The sequence below is a fragment of the Artemia franciscana genome, chromosome 1, assembly GCF_032884065.1.
Source record: "Artemia franciscana chromosome 1, ASM3288406v1, whole genome shotgun sequence".
In the NCBI taxonomy this organism is placed as follows: Eukaryota; Metazoa; Arthropoda; class Branchiopoda; order Anostraca; family Artemiidae; genus Artemia; species Artemia franciscana.
In genome coordinates this window covers 52,729,034-52,742,853 of record NC_088863.1, presented here as the reverse complement: position 1 = coordinate 52,742,853, position 13,820 = coordinate 52,729,034, and the positions used below count along the sequence as shown (strand labels likewise).

Genomic DNA, 13,820 nt, shown 5'->3' with positions numbered 1-13,820 from the left:
ATAAAAGAGAAAAAAAAAAACAGGCATGTAAGTAGTGGAGATTAGTAGTCTTCAGCCTCTCGCAAAATATCAAGATTTCCAAGAATCTCTTCATAGTCTCTTGTATGTTTTTGATAGTCTCTTGAATTGTAATGTAAATTTTTTACTCTGTAATTATTTTTTTAGATCTTAAAATTTAAATTTCCTGGCAGATGGGGTTTCTCCAAAAAAGTTTTTCTCAGCATCACAGTGTGTGGAGAAGTCTTCTGCATATTGGTTGTGTCCATCGCTGTCAGATCTGGTACAAATTCTGAATGAATAATCCTTTTTTTTAATCTCAAGTTCGCCGTATATCGCTCTATACTTGTTTGATACTTGTCTGTCTAAATGATGTGTTCATTTTTTAGGAGGCAATTATCAAGATTTTGAAGATGAGAAAGTCAATATCGAATAGTCAACTACAAGCAGAGCTTATTGAAATTTTGAAATCCCAGTTTATACCAACGAGGAAGCTTATCAAAGAACAACTTGAATGGCTTATTGAAAACAAATATATTAGGAGGGATGAATCTAACATCAATCTTTTCCATTATGTTGCGTGATATCGGACTCTTAGTTTTGTTTGTACTGTTTTATTTGATCTTATATTTTTTTTTTTAATATGTGATATCAGGATTCTAATTTTCGTATGGTCCTACTTTATGACAGCAACCTCTCAGAAATCATCATCAGTACTTATTTAAGAATGGGTATCCTGAAACGATTTGTCAAGGGGACGGACGCTGCAAAATGTTTTAATAAAGTGGAAGGGTAGATTTAGCCAACATACTTTTTTCGTTAGAAACGTCAGAAATTTTCAAATTCTTCTGGATCCAGATTGCAAATTTCGCTTTTTTTTAATTCCAAAATGGTCTTCCAAGGAGGGGAGGGCAAATATTGCCTCCCTCTTGTGGTCACTCATAAATTACGGAAGGTTCACTGGTGCATCTTTGAACTTTAATTGTAGAACTACCATCGATAAACTGTGGTTAATCTAACTACCAGTTCAAAGAAGTAGATCTCGTCATGTTATCGTGTATTATACTAACAAAAAGGCGTTTTCGTTTCAGTGCCTTAACAGTAAACGAATCGCATGTTGTTTTAAGGGTATGTGAAATGAGTTGAAAAGGCAGCCCCTTACCTGTGCATGTGCGTAAAAACTATTTTCAGACTGTAAAAATGGCGTAGTTTCTTGAAATAGCCCCAGTAATGTTGAAAGCAGACTCTAGTATAGAATAATCTAACGACTAATTCCTGCATTCTTATTTTATTGTGTTTTTCTCATATAGGTCAAAGTTCGTTGTATACTTATTTAAAGATCCTTCCGGCCCCTATCCCCTCCCTTGTGCGATAATGATACCTTGAAGTCAGTGATATAATACTGTCGAAAGCGTATGGTCAATGATTTTATGACTATTATACCCATCTGTATGATGATTTAAGGTATATCTAAATAGTTTCTGGCCACTACATTACCTCAAGCACCATACTATTGATGTTTAAAGCCATAAAATCATCAAACTAAATCCGGCGTATTTCGTAGCAATGGATCAGACCAAAAAGATCTCATATTCGTGTAAATAGTTGTCATAAAAAGTAGTCCCGTAAACTAGACGTCAGATTAGAGTTCAAGCGCCTGCAGGCTTGGCGTGTAGAGTATATTTAGTTTCTCAACCTTCCGAGAATTTTCTGTCTTTGAATGAAAAAACAAAGTTTGTAAATATTCTGATTGGTGTAACTTCATCACTTATTGTAGTTATTCGGTATGAATTGGACGAAATCTTTTTCAAGAAAATAAAATTATTCTTTATACTTTGTTCTTGAGATCAGGAATACAGACAGCAAAATTTAAAAACTTACGACTTCATACATGCGTAGATCTACAAAAGGCTATGGTGCTAACCCTCAAAGGTGTATCCTTATTTTTTTTTTATTTAAGTCCTTCCGTCGTGAAACGCATCAAGAAGTCAATTAATCTCAGCCATGAATAGAAAAGACGTGCCTTTTTGAAGAAGGTTAAATATGACAAATATAGGTGTATCTTAAATAGGGTATTATAAAAATAATAATTTCAAAATTCAATAGTTTCTTGGAATTTGCTTATTAGTTTAGGAAATGCAGCTTACATCTTGTTGTGGGTAGCGGATGTTGGGGCTGCGTTACCCCAACTCACTTGAACCGTTTTCTGTTTGTGCATTTTTCAAGAATTTCTGATAAATTTTCAAGTGAAATACGTTTTGCGATGGTAGCAACAAAGTTGAGCTGACCCCTATTTAAATAAAGTAAATAAGCAAAAATAATTGTTATGTACCATTCACCAAAATCTTTTTGATTTAATAGATGAATAGCACCTTAATTTTCAACAAGGTTTTAGTTTACTTGAATTCTATATAAAGTTTTTTAATAAACATACCCAGAAGAATGAAATGAAACACGAATTTCTCAGCCAAAACCTTGCACAACCGATATTGGAAGACATATTTTATTTCTAGTTCTGAAATTAATGGGAAAACGTGTAACAGGAAAATCCCCCTGGCACAGCTTTGAGTATTGTCAGTTTTAATTTAATCATTGACTACATCTTGGGTCCGCAACCCGCGGGCCGCATTCGGCGCGCAAGGTGTATTGGTGCGGCCCGATAGATCCTCACCGCAACACACCTGGCGGGTCAAATTACTCAACATACCAATGCACAATGAAGTGAAAGGATACAATATAGGATTCTCAAAAAATCTGTAAACCTCAGCTAGCACAGTTAGTTTGATTTTCAACTATCCTGTCCAGACCAATTATTTTGGTATGTTACAATTTTTGTTTTTGAGCAAACCTATCTCAATGTTTGAGAAATACACCCTAAACGAAATTTTGTCTTTAGATATTTTTTGTTTGTTTGTTTATTCTTTTTTTTAAATATAGTGCTTGGGGGTACCAAATGAAACCCAAATTATCTGGTTACGGTATGAGGCCATCTTGTGGTGAAACATTCCGAAAAAAAAATAACGCTTGATTTTGCAGATGGGTGTCATCTTGTATACAGTGGGACAGAAATATAAGGTACACTCTTGGATATTTCTCAACATGTACCAGATGACAACCATCTACAAAATCAGGGGAAATTTTATTTTTCAAAAGGGTTTAAGTACATCCAGCTTGTCAAAGGAACATAGATACGATATCTCAGTGACAGAGTAGGTATTAAGTTTCAACTTTCAGGGAAACTAGAAGGGAGTAAAATTAAATCAAAAGGTACAATCATGAAGGCGTTTGTCATAAGGGCATATTACGGCATCTTAGGAACGGATAAAGGTATGAAGTTGAAACTTAGGGACCTGTTGAGGGCACTCTATAACTGAATATGGATGTTGAAGGGGTCTATCTACAATATATCTGTGATGACTACGGACATTAAGGTGAGACAATCAAGGGATATTGCGGTGTATATTAAACAAAATTAATATGTAATCTATGCATGCAGGTTGTCAAAAAACCATACGAACAATATCCGAAAAACAGCTGAAAGCCATAAATTGAAGCTTTGAGGGCTGCTACAACTACTATTTATGCAATTATTACTACTGCTATTATTTTTCAAATTGTGACTGGTTTTAACTGTTTGAATTTGTGACTACTTGCAACTGCAAATACTGGTGAATATTGCTGATTGCGACGGCGACCCGAGTTAATTGTAACTACAATTGCCAGTGCATATGGCTTTGACTGCATCGACTACTTTGCTATAGCAAACAACAAGACATTGTCTCAGAACTGAAGCAATGCCAAAGAGGCAGGGATAGACTGGCTGATAGGTTATCGAGCTTAAAATCCCCAACTGCTACTACACAAGCCTGAACCCACAGGCTTGGGTCATGCAACGAGCTTTAACATGGTCTCCATTCAACACTTCTTCTCAAACCCGGAATCAGTCAAACAGTTCGTGGTAACGAACTGTAGTAAGGAGCGACCCGGCTCAATAGTAACCAAAACTCTAAAAAATTGAATTTTTATATCAATAGCTACATCAAAAGAATCGCATTTTGATGCTGATTTTAAATATAGAAGTTTCATCAAGTTTAGTCTTACCTATCAAAAGTTACGAGCCTGAGAAAATTTGCCTTATTTAGGAAAATAGGGGGAAACACCCCCTAAAAGTTGTAGGATCTTAACGAAAATGACACCATCAGATTCAGCGTATCAGAGAACCCTACTGTAGAAGTTTCAAGCTCCTATCTACAAAAATATGGAATTTTGTATTTTTTGCCAGAAGACAAATCACGGGTGCGTGTTTTTTTGTTTTTTTTTCCCAGGGGTCATCGTATCGACCAAGTGGTCCTAGAATGTTGCAAGAGGCCTCATTCTAACGGAAATGAAAAGTTCTAGTGCCCTTTTTAAGTGACCAAAAAATTGGAGGGCACCTAGGCCCCCTCCCACGCTAATTGTTTTCCCAAAGTCAACGGATCAAAATTCTGATATGGCCATTTTATTCAGCGTAGTCGAAAAACCTTATAACTATGTCTTTGGGGACGACTTACTCCCCCACAGTCCCCGTGGGAGGTGCAACAAGTTACAAACTTTGACCTGTGCTTACATATAGTAATGGTTATTGGGAAGTATACAGGCGTTTTCAGGAGGATTTTTTTGGTTTGGGGGAGAGGTTGAGAAGAGGGGGATATGCTGGGGGAACTTTCCTTCGAGAATTTGTAATGGGAGAAGAAAATTTCCATGAAGGGAGAGCAGGATTTACTAGCATTATTTAAAAAAAAACAATGAAAAAATAAATATGAAAAAGCTTAAGTATATATTAATTAAGTATATATTAAGTATATTAATTAAGTATAAATTAAATAAAAAAAACTAATTTTTTTAGCTGAAAGTAAGGAGCGACATTAAAACTTAAAACGAACAGAAATTACTCCGTATATGAAATGAGTTGACCCCCTCCACAATCCCTCGCTCTTTACGCTCAAGTTTGACTCTTTGCCACAATTCTACTTTTTAAAACAATTAAAAGCTTTAGCGTAAAGAGCGAGGGATTGCGGAGTGGACAACTCATTTCATATACGGAGTAATTTCTGTTCGTTTTAAGTTTTAATGTCGCTCCTTACTTTCAGCTAAAAAAAATTGTTTTTTTTTATTTAATTCTAGAAAAGCTTCCTTTTACTGCAAGTGACATATACAACTGTAACAAAAATTCTATGACCATAGTTCACGTTCCTCCTAAAGTGTTTAGGGAGAGGGGTTAGATGATATTGTGCAAGGCAACATCTTCAGAGAAATGTATTCTTATGACCATGATCGGGACTGTTTCTGCAAGCAGTTAGTATTTACCACTTTAATTTACAATTCTAAAGATTTTTCCTCCTTACATGCTAACTGATGCTCCAGCAAACTCAGCAGGTGGAGTCTTACCATCGGGTTGAATCAGTCAAGATCTATTTTTGAAATATATTCATCACCTAAATGATATATTCATATTGTTCATTTTCGAAATTGCAAGAAGGCCGTAGAAGAAGCTGGTATAAATTTTGTTTGGCACAATCCTAAAATAAAAAGTGCATTAGTACAACTTCAACCTGAATGTACTAAGTGTTTGGTAAATCAACGTGATAGATTTGCAAAGTGATACCACACTTAACATAGCTTTTGAGAAAAAACCAACTTGGGGGATTTCTATGGGAGTTTGCCTTCTGAAAACTACAAAGAATTAGAAAAGTTTGCTGAGCCAATAATCACTATGTTTGGTAGTACATATATTTATGAGCAAACTTTTTCAATTCTGAACTATCGAAAAAACAAACACTGTTCTCGATTATCGGATATACATTTAGACGCAATATTACACGTCTCTACTATAAAAATGGAAGTTAATGTATAAAAAACTTGAAAATCAAATGCAATAACGAAAATCTCATTGATTGTATTAACTACAATAAATGTAGTAAAAATATACATTGTGTTTTATTTCTAAACCCAAAATATTTGTATATAAATATGGTAGATGTAATCTACTTTTTACAGTATACCTACAATACTACACTACAGTGTAATGGCAAGTGGCCTAAGTGCGGCTCGCGTAATATCCCAAAGTAAACTTATGGCCTTTTTACAGCAAAAAGTTGCCGACCCATGTTCTACATTAACAAAAAAAAATATATGTTTAAATTTAAGTTAATTAGGTTTAAGTTGGATTTAGTTTGTTCAAATTTTAATGAGAAAATAAAATATACCTAACCGCCTTAGATCAGCACAGGTGTCTTGGCTAGGTTGGCAAAAAGCACAAACCTTTGGCAAAAAGCTTCTCATCTTATTGTCTGTAAAACGTGACTTAGTAGCTATCCTTTCTTTCGCATAGCGTTGGACAGTGGGATCAAACCGTGCTTCTGTAAAACTTATTGTTATACCGTTGTTCAAATGAGTGGCTAACTATTCTTTGAAAATTCGCCTGGGAAACTACCAGCATGTCTTCCTCAGCTTTTTAAGCACCCATGATTACGAGGCATGTTTGAGCAATGTGTTTTCCGCAGCTTCTAGTATCGTTATTTTAGTTCTACAGTATCGTGCTATTGCTTCTTTTCTCTCTGCTTTTTCAATTACACCTTTTAGACGAAACAGTTGCGGGCCTATGTCATACTTTTTTTAGGGTTTAACAGCACCATTGTGATAAATCAAACATAACAAATTTATTAAGCTCTTAGATACTTTCTCCATGGGCAATGCCACTACAAAAGCAAAATCATTCTGTTTTGGTTTCATTCTGCCCTGTTTGGCGCAAAAGCCACATTACAATAAGCTCAAGGTTTGACTAATGAGAATTTTTGCAGTTTTACGTCACTCTCTTGGTTGTGAATTTACTAGTTTTTTCTCCAGTGATGCAGTCTAGGCCGTACCTGGATTTCGGAACTGGGACAGATTGTTATTTCGCAACCCACCTTCCTCTTGTATCGCCTTGCGTAGTTTTAAGTTAAGAAATTATCACATGTATTAAAATTGTTTAGTTATTTTATTTCGGATCGTCATGTTTTTAGTTTCTCTGTTATTATAAAAATCCTTCCCCATAATGGGCCAAAACTGCATGAAGTAGACCATAGAGTAAGCGAAATTTTGAGAGTTGAAATTGGCACTACTTTCGAAGAGAAAATCAATAAGCCCATATAAGGATTGATGTCTGACTCCTTTTTCTAAGCCTACCCAACACTGCTGGATTCTCGCCTTTTAATGGGGGAGGGGGGGTATACAAATAAGAACAGAAACTTGTCAACAGTATGCCTACCAGTTTAAAGTCAATTAGCCTGCTTAACCTGTCAAGATCTTCCTCAGCCAACACAGGCCTACTTTTGACAGACTGGATGTGTTTGAGAAGAATGTTCTGGCTAATTACCAACTGCTTTGATTACTCTGTGCTCACGGGGCAACTCCGTGGGGTTTCTAATCCTTATCTGCAATACTCAAACCGTATTTACGTTTACTTTACGATTGTTTTTCTGACCTACAACCTTCTTTGAGAAGGTTCTTCATTATTTGAGATTTTTTATAGCAGCACTTATCTTATTTGCTCTAATTTTTGCTTTATGGAGTCATAATTAAGAATTCAAGACGCTTAACTAGAAATAAAACTCAAACACTTACATTAAAGCTTTGGTAAGTTTGTAGATGACATGCATAAAAATTGGCTTGTTTGCATTGTGTGGAGCCAACATTGAACGCTAAGCATCACCAGTCCTGCACCACTAAAACCCCTCAGCTGCCACACTTGTCGCAGGAAACGACATAACTTTTGTTGCCAAAGCTCAAATCCCTTAACCACGTAGAGTATCTTCCAGAAGATAATGATGGTATTGATTGCATCAATTAGGACAGGATTATCTCCTGGCATGGGATACAAAAGTGGACTCCGGATCAAATCATCGTTCCGATCATGTTCTAAATATTATGTGCCCTGAAACATCACCTGCTTAAGCAGTTTAATTTTCTTTGGTATGTGGTTTTGAGGAGACATAGAGTTGCTTATCTTTGAGGAAACCCAATAGTAACATTCACAAGACTGGCTGGGTAGCTAGTCCTCTGACAACACCAGAGATGACAACCACTATTTCGATCCTTTCCAAAACCTACAAAAGAAATCCTGCGACGTCATGATTCTCGCCATAAGTTAAAGTGAAGGAACCTCGAGTGTTGATTGCACATATTTGGTTCACAGACCATGTTATAAAGTACCATACGTCAGTCTCCAACACTGGAATCTTTACCCTTTTAAACAATAATTCCCTGCTTGTCAGTGGACAATCAAAAAGGTTCATATACTTGTCAATTTTTCATTTCGAAGTCTAAAGATGTAGCTGTCAACATGAGATCACCCATGAGAAGCGAGAGTCCAGCTTCTGAAATTACGTTGAGAACCTTAAAAGAAAAAATATTGTTTAAAAGAGCACGTAAACGAGTGAAAGGTAATTCAAAGTCTGTAGCAGACGAGTAACTCAAAAATATTTTGAGGGGATTCCGAAATTTTTACATGTACCAAAAATCGCAGATTTTTTCCTTTATTTGCCTCATCGTTCAAGGAATAACTACAAAAAGTAATTCGACGCCAGAACTTCTCGCCACCTCGTGACCATGATGGCGGCGCGTTGAAGAGTTTGTAGAGGTGGATCGCTGAAATATTTTCGACAGCGTACCATTGGTTTTCGCCATGGCTTGGGAACCGGTTTTACATATTATATGGATAGAATAGATAATTTGTGCGTTTGATTTATATATTGTCGACAGAACAACGTTCGATTGATTCTGTGTCAACATGAATACATCTCTCGACAAATGTGTACCTCTCTTATAAATGAAATATCTCTTTCAAAATAGATATTTCAGATATATGTCAACATTTATGTCAAGAGACGAAGCTAAAATTGAACGAAGCTAGGGTTGTCGATGTGACTTTCCAACTATGTAAAAGAAATTTCCACTTTCTGATGATAACTGGAAGAGCCATACTATTACTACTACTAACAACTCACCGCAGCACCGAGCCGCTGAGGTCAACACAGCTACGCAAGGTCCTTCTCGATCGCAATAAATTCAAAGGCCCTCTTTACGCCCTCCGAGGAAGTTCCCATTTCCCTTAAATTTTTCTTTACGACACATTCCCATCCCAGCCGAGGAAGACCTGCTTTTCGTTTACGCCTAGATGATTGGGAGAAAACGACAATCTTCAGCAATCCGTCATCCTACATTCGAAGAACGTGCCCTAGCCATCACAATCCTACTCTCATTATAGCCCAAGAGAGCAGGATTGAAACACACCTTTCGTACAGTCTACTGTTAGAAATACTATTAGTTACTCCAGTACAGCCCAAACAGTCCGTAGACAATTTCTTTGGAAAACATCTAGCATAGCTTCCTCTGTTTTTCGGAGCGCACATGCTTCGAACTATATTTGACCACTGTAGCTTCCAATATTCTTATCTTGTGTTCCTAATCTTCCAAACCTTTTTAAACTGTGAAAGAACACCCGGGCCTTGTCTATTCTACTTTTAACATTTTCACTGCACACACCTTTTTTACTAATAATGCTAACAAGGTAAGTGAAGCTATCCACTTGATCGATCTTTTTATTACCCAGCGTCACCTTTACTTACTCTTAGCATTAGGGACTTGGTATTCCCGAAATGAATTTTTAAACCTATTCTAGCACCCTGAACTCGCAAAACTTCTAAAAGTTCATTCACTTTACTCACAATTTCATCTGGCATGCTTAAATCCCCATTTGATTCCATGTTCTCCCATTATCTTTCCTGTGCTCTTCGGACTAAGTCCGTCAAAATGATCAATATAAATGGGGACAAAATACAACCCTTTTAAACTCCTGATTTAATACCTGGCCAGCAACTAATCTCTTTTTCTACCTTAGCCGCAGCAGTGTTATTTTCCTATATAACACTTATCACTTGAATGTATTTATCTGGTAGACCATACAAGGGTAGGACCCTCCCTAAAGCTCTTCTATCAGCCGAATCGAACACTTGCTTATGATTTGCTTCAGGCCCTTTTCAATTATTAACCTAAGAGTGAAAATTTAGTCAATACATCATCTACCCTTCCTAAAACCGTACTGTTCTTCTCTTAAAACTGTGTCTACGGCATCTCTAAGTTTAAAAAATATCCTCATGCGAAGTAATTTGCTACCTAAAGAAACCAGACTAATGCCTCTATAATTACCACACTCGCTTTTACTACCTTACTTATACAGGGGTTAAATTAGGGTTATTTCTAGAAGCTGTGATATAAATACCACCATTAAATTTGTATGGTGGCTTAGATTTTATTCTATATCAAGCCAGTTCGTGGTAATGATCTCTAAGAGAGAAATGACTTGTGCTTAAAGTGACTGAAGCTCTAAAGAAGGGGTTTCAATAGCACCACAAGAATCGGCTTTTTATATGTTGATTTTACATATCGTCGGTCGGGTATCAACAGGACGTATCTCCATAATTGTAAGTATTCAGAAGAGCAAAAAAAAGCCTCATAACTTTTTTATTTCCCCTCTGATAACCGTAAAACAAAAATAGATTGATATATATTGATTTTACATATCGATCCGTTTTTGTTTTACGGTTATCGGAGAGGAAATAAAAAGTTATGTTTTTTTGCTCTTTTGAAAATTTTCAATTATGTAGGTACGTCCTTTTGGTACGCGACTGACGACATGCAACACTTTTTAACGTTCAACCAAAAGTAACAAGTCTTTGAAAATTTGCCTGATTGTAAAAATGAGCGAAAAGTAAAATAATCTTGATGAAAGTTAAGCCATCAAATTCAGCATATAAGGGAACCCTATAGTAGAGGTGTAAATCAGCCAAAATACATTTTCATCTTTCCGACAAAAATGATCGGAGACACATTTGTTTGTGTTTGATTTTTAAATGTTTGTGTTTTATTTTATATGATTTTTATATATGTATATTTTTTTATGATTTTTAAATGTTGATTCTATACATGTATGAAACACTTACTATATTTAAGGTTACCAACAAAAACTAATAAACCTTAAAAATTTGTCTGATTGTCAAAATTTGAGCAAAAAGTGCAAATAATCTTGATGAAAGTTACACCATCAAATTCAACATATCAGAAAACCTTGTATTGGAGGTTTCATTCAACCAAAATACAAAATTTTGTATCTCAAAAAAATTGATCAGAGGCACATTTTTTGTGTATGATTTTTTTTTTCCAGGGGTGATCGCATTGAGCCATGGACTTGAAAAATAATATGAATGGTCAAGTAAACAAAAAATGAAAGTTCTGGTACTCTTTTAAGCATCAAAAAATATTGGAATTAATTTCTAGTCTCACTTCATTTCTGGAAAAATGACGACTTTATAATTCATTTTCAAACAGTTCTTTGTAAGGAACTGAAAGTAAGCAGCAATGCAGCTCAATAGTAACCGAAACTCTAAGAAACAGAGTCTTGATAACAGTAGAAACATCAAAAGAATCGAATTTTGATGCTTATTCAAAATTTGGGAAATTCATGAAATTTAATGTTACCCATCAAAAATTACGAGCGTGAGAAAATTTGCCCATTTTTGAAAAAGAGGAATAACATCCCCAAATATCAAGTGATCTTAATGAAAATCACTCTATCGGCTTTAACATACCAGAAACTCTGCTGTAGAGGTTTCAAACACTTATATACAAAAATGTGGAGTCTTGCGTTTTTTGCCAAAATAAAGATCACGGATGCGTGTTTTTTTTTTCTTTTTTCAGGGGGTGATCATATCGAACTAGTGATCTTCGAAGATCGGAAGAGAGTTCATTTGATCAAAAATCAAAGTTCTTGTATCCTTTTTAAGTGACAAAAAATATTGGAGGTCAGCTGGCCTCCCTCCCACGCTCATTTTTTTCCCAAAGTCACTCGATCGAAATTTTGAGATAGACATTTTGTTAAGCATAGTAAAAAAAACTAATAACCATGTCTTTGAGGATGACTTAACCCCCCACAGTCCCCGGGGAAGGACTGCGCATTATGACATTTGTTCATTGTCTATATATAGTACTGGTTATTGGGAAGTATACTGACGTTTTCTGGGGAATTTTTTCTGGTGGGGAGGGTTTGCGAGGAGGGATCTTTACATAGAGACATTTTTGATGGCGGAAGGGAACTTTTCATGGAGGGGGGGCGAATTTCCAAGCATTATTTAAAGAACAATCAGACATTAAATAAAAAGACAAGTTTTTTCGACTGAAAGTAAGGGGCAACATTAAAACGTAAAACCAATAGAAATTATAACGTATATGAAGGGGGTAACCCCCTCGTCAATACCTCTCGCTTTACGCTTAAGTTGTTTTTAGTACTTTTAAAAGAGCTACTTATTCTAATTAAAGTTTGTGACTGAGCCTTTGTTACTCAGAAGTCATTCTTAAAGAATTGGGACAAAATTCGAGATTTAGCGTAAAGAGCGAGGTATTGACGAGGGAGCAACCCTCCTCCCATTAACGTAATAATTTCTGTTTATTTTAAGTTTTAATGTTGTTCCATACTTTCAGTTGAAAAAAAACTTGTTTCTTTATTTAATTATATTCAAGATTCAACCCTCTTTATTAAAAAAAAAAAACTCACAGGGCCATAGAATTGCGCAAAATACTATTCTTAAGATTCAAATCAACAATTCAATAAAACATACGAAATAAAATTTGAGAGAAACTTTCCAGGAACAGTTAAATACTAAACATGAGAGTTTAAAATTTGACAATGTGGAAGATGGTTGAAATAATTTGAGAAAAACATCTTGTGACGTTGCTGATGGTGCTATAGGGAAGAAAGTTAAGACTGTAGCTAGGAAATTAGTGAAACAGCTCTATATTTAATAGAGAGGAGAAAAGGTTAGTGTCTGAGTGATAGATCATATGAAAACAACAGAAATCTAAAGAAAGTGAGTAAGTATTAAAATATAAACTAACGAGGTATGAAGTGGAGGCCATGTATAAAAATGCCGATCTGGAAGATGCAACTAGACGGCATAAAAGTAAGATATTGTACTGGCATGATAATAAATTGAGAAAAAATAGTCAATCCGGACTTGTCCCAATTAAAGATAGGAACGGGACCACAATTATTGATAAGGAAAGAGTTAAAGAGAGATGGGAGGAACATTTTGAGAATGTGCTAAACGGAAATATAGTTGCAGAAAAAGATATAGAGGAAAATGAAAAAGTTTGTGATTTCTCGGATGTGAAGCAAGATCTGTTTTGTGAGGAAGAATTAGCTACAGTGCTAAAGGATTAAAAAATAATAAGGCTCCAGGTGCTGATAGTGTGTTAAATGAGTTTCTTAAATATGGTGGCTCCGAGGTTAGAGATAAGCTATTGAAGATTATAAACATGATTTTTGGAAAAGGAAAGTACCTAACGATTATGGTAAAACCCTAAGTAAACTAGTGTATAAGAAAGCTGATAAGAGTGAGTGTCGTAACTATTGAGGCATTAGTCTGGTCTCTGTAGATAGCAAATGACTTAGTAATACTACTTTTTAGACTGACAGATGCTGCAGACAACGTCTCAAGAGAAGAACAGTGCAGTTTTAGAAAATCTAGAGGATGGGTCAACCAAATTTTTACTCTTAGGTTAATAATTGAGAAGTACCTTAGTTGTCAAACACCTTTGGTCCTCAGTTTTAAGGATTATTAGCAAGCGTTCTACTCTTTTGATAGAAGAGCTTTAGCTCTTCTAGCGTCTTATCCTTATATGGTATACCATACAAATACATCAAAGTGATTAGTGCTATATACGAGAAATACTGTGGCGGTAAAGGCAGG

General features: G+C 35.6%; 1 protein-coding gene across 1 annotated transcript in view; it reads left to right on the top strand.

The window, feature by feature from the left end:
- LOC136031308 (cullin-5-like) overlaps window positions 1–1,830 on the top strand; it is a 97,122-nt gene extending 95,292 nt beyond the window's left edge. Inside the window, exon 14 of the mRNA XM_065710768.1 lies at window positions 387–1,830. Coding sequence (XP_065566840.1) covers window positions 387–581 — 195 coding nt within the window. The 3' untranslated portion in view covers window positions 582–1,830. The remainder of the gene's footprint in view (window positions 1–386) is intronic.
- Window positions 1,831–13,820: the final 11,990 nt, after the last annotated feature.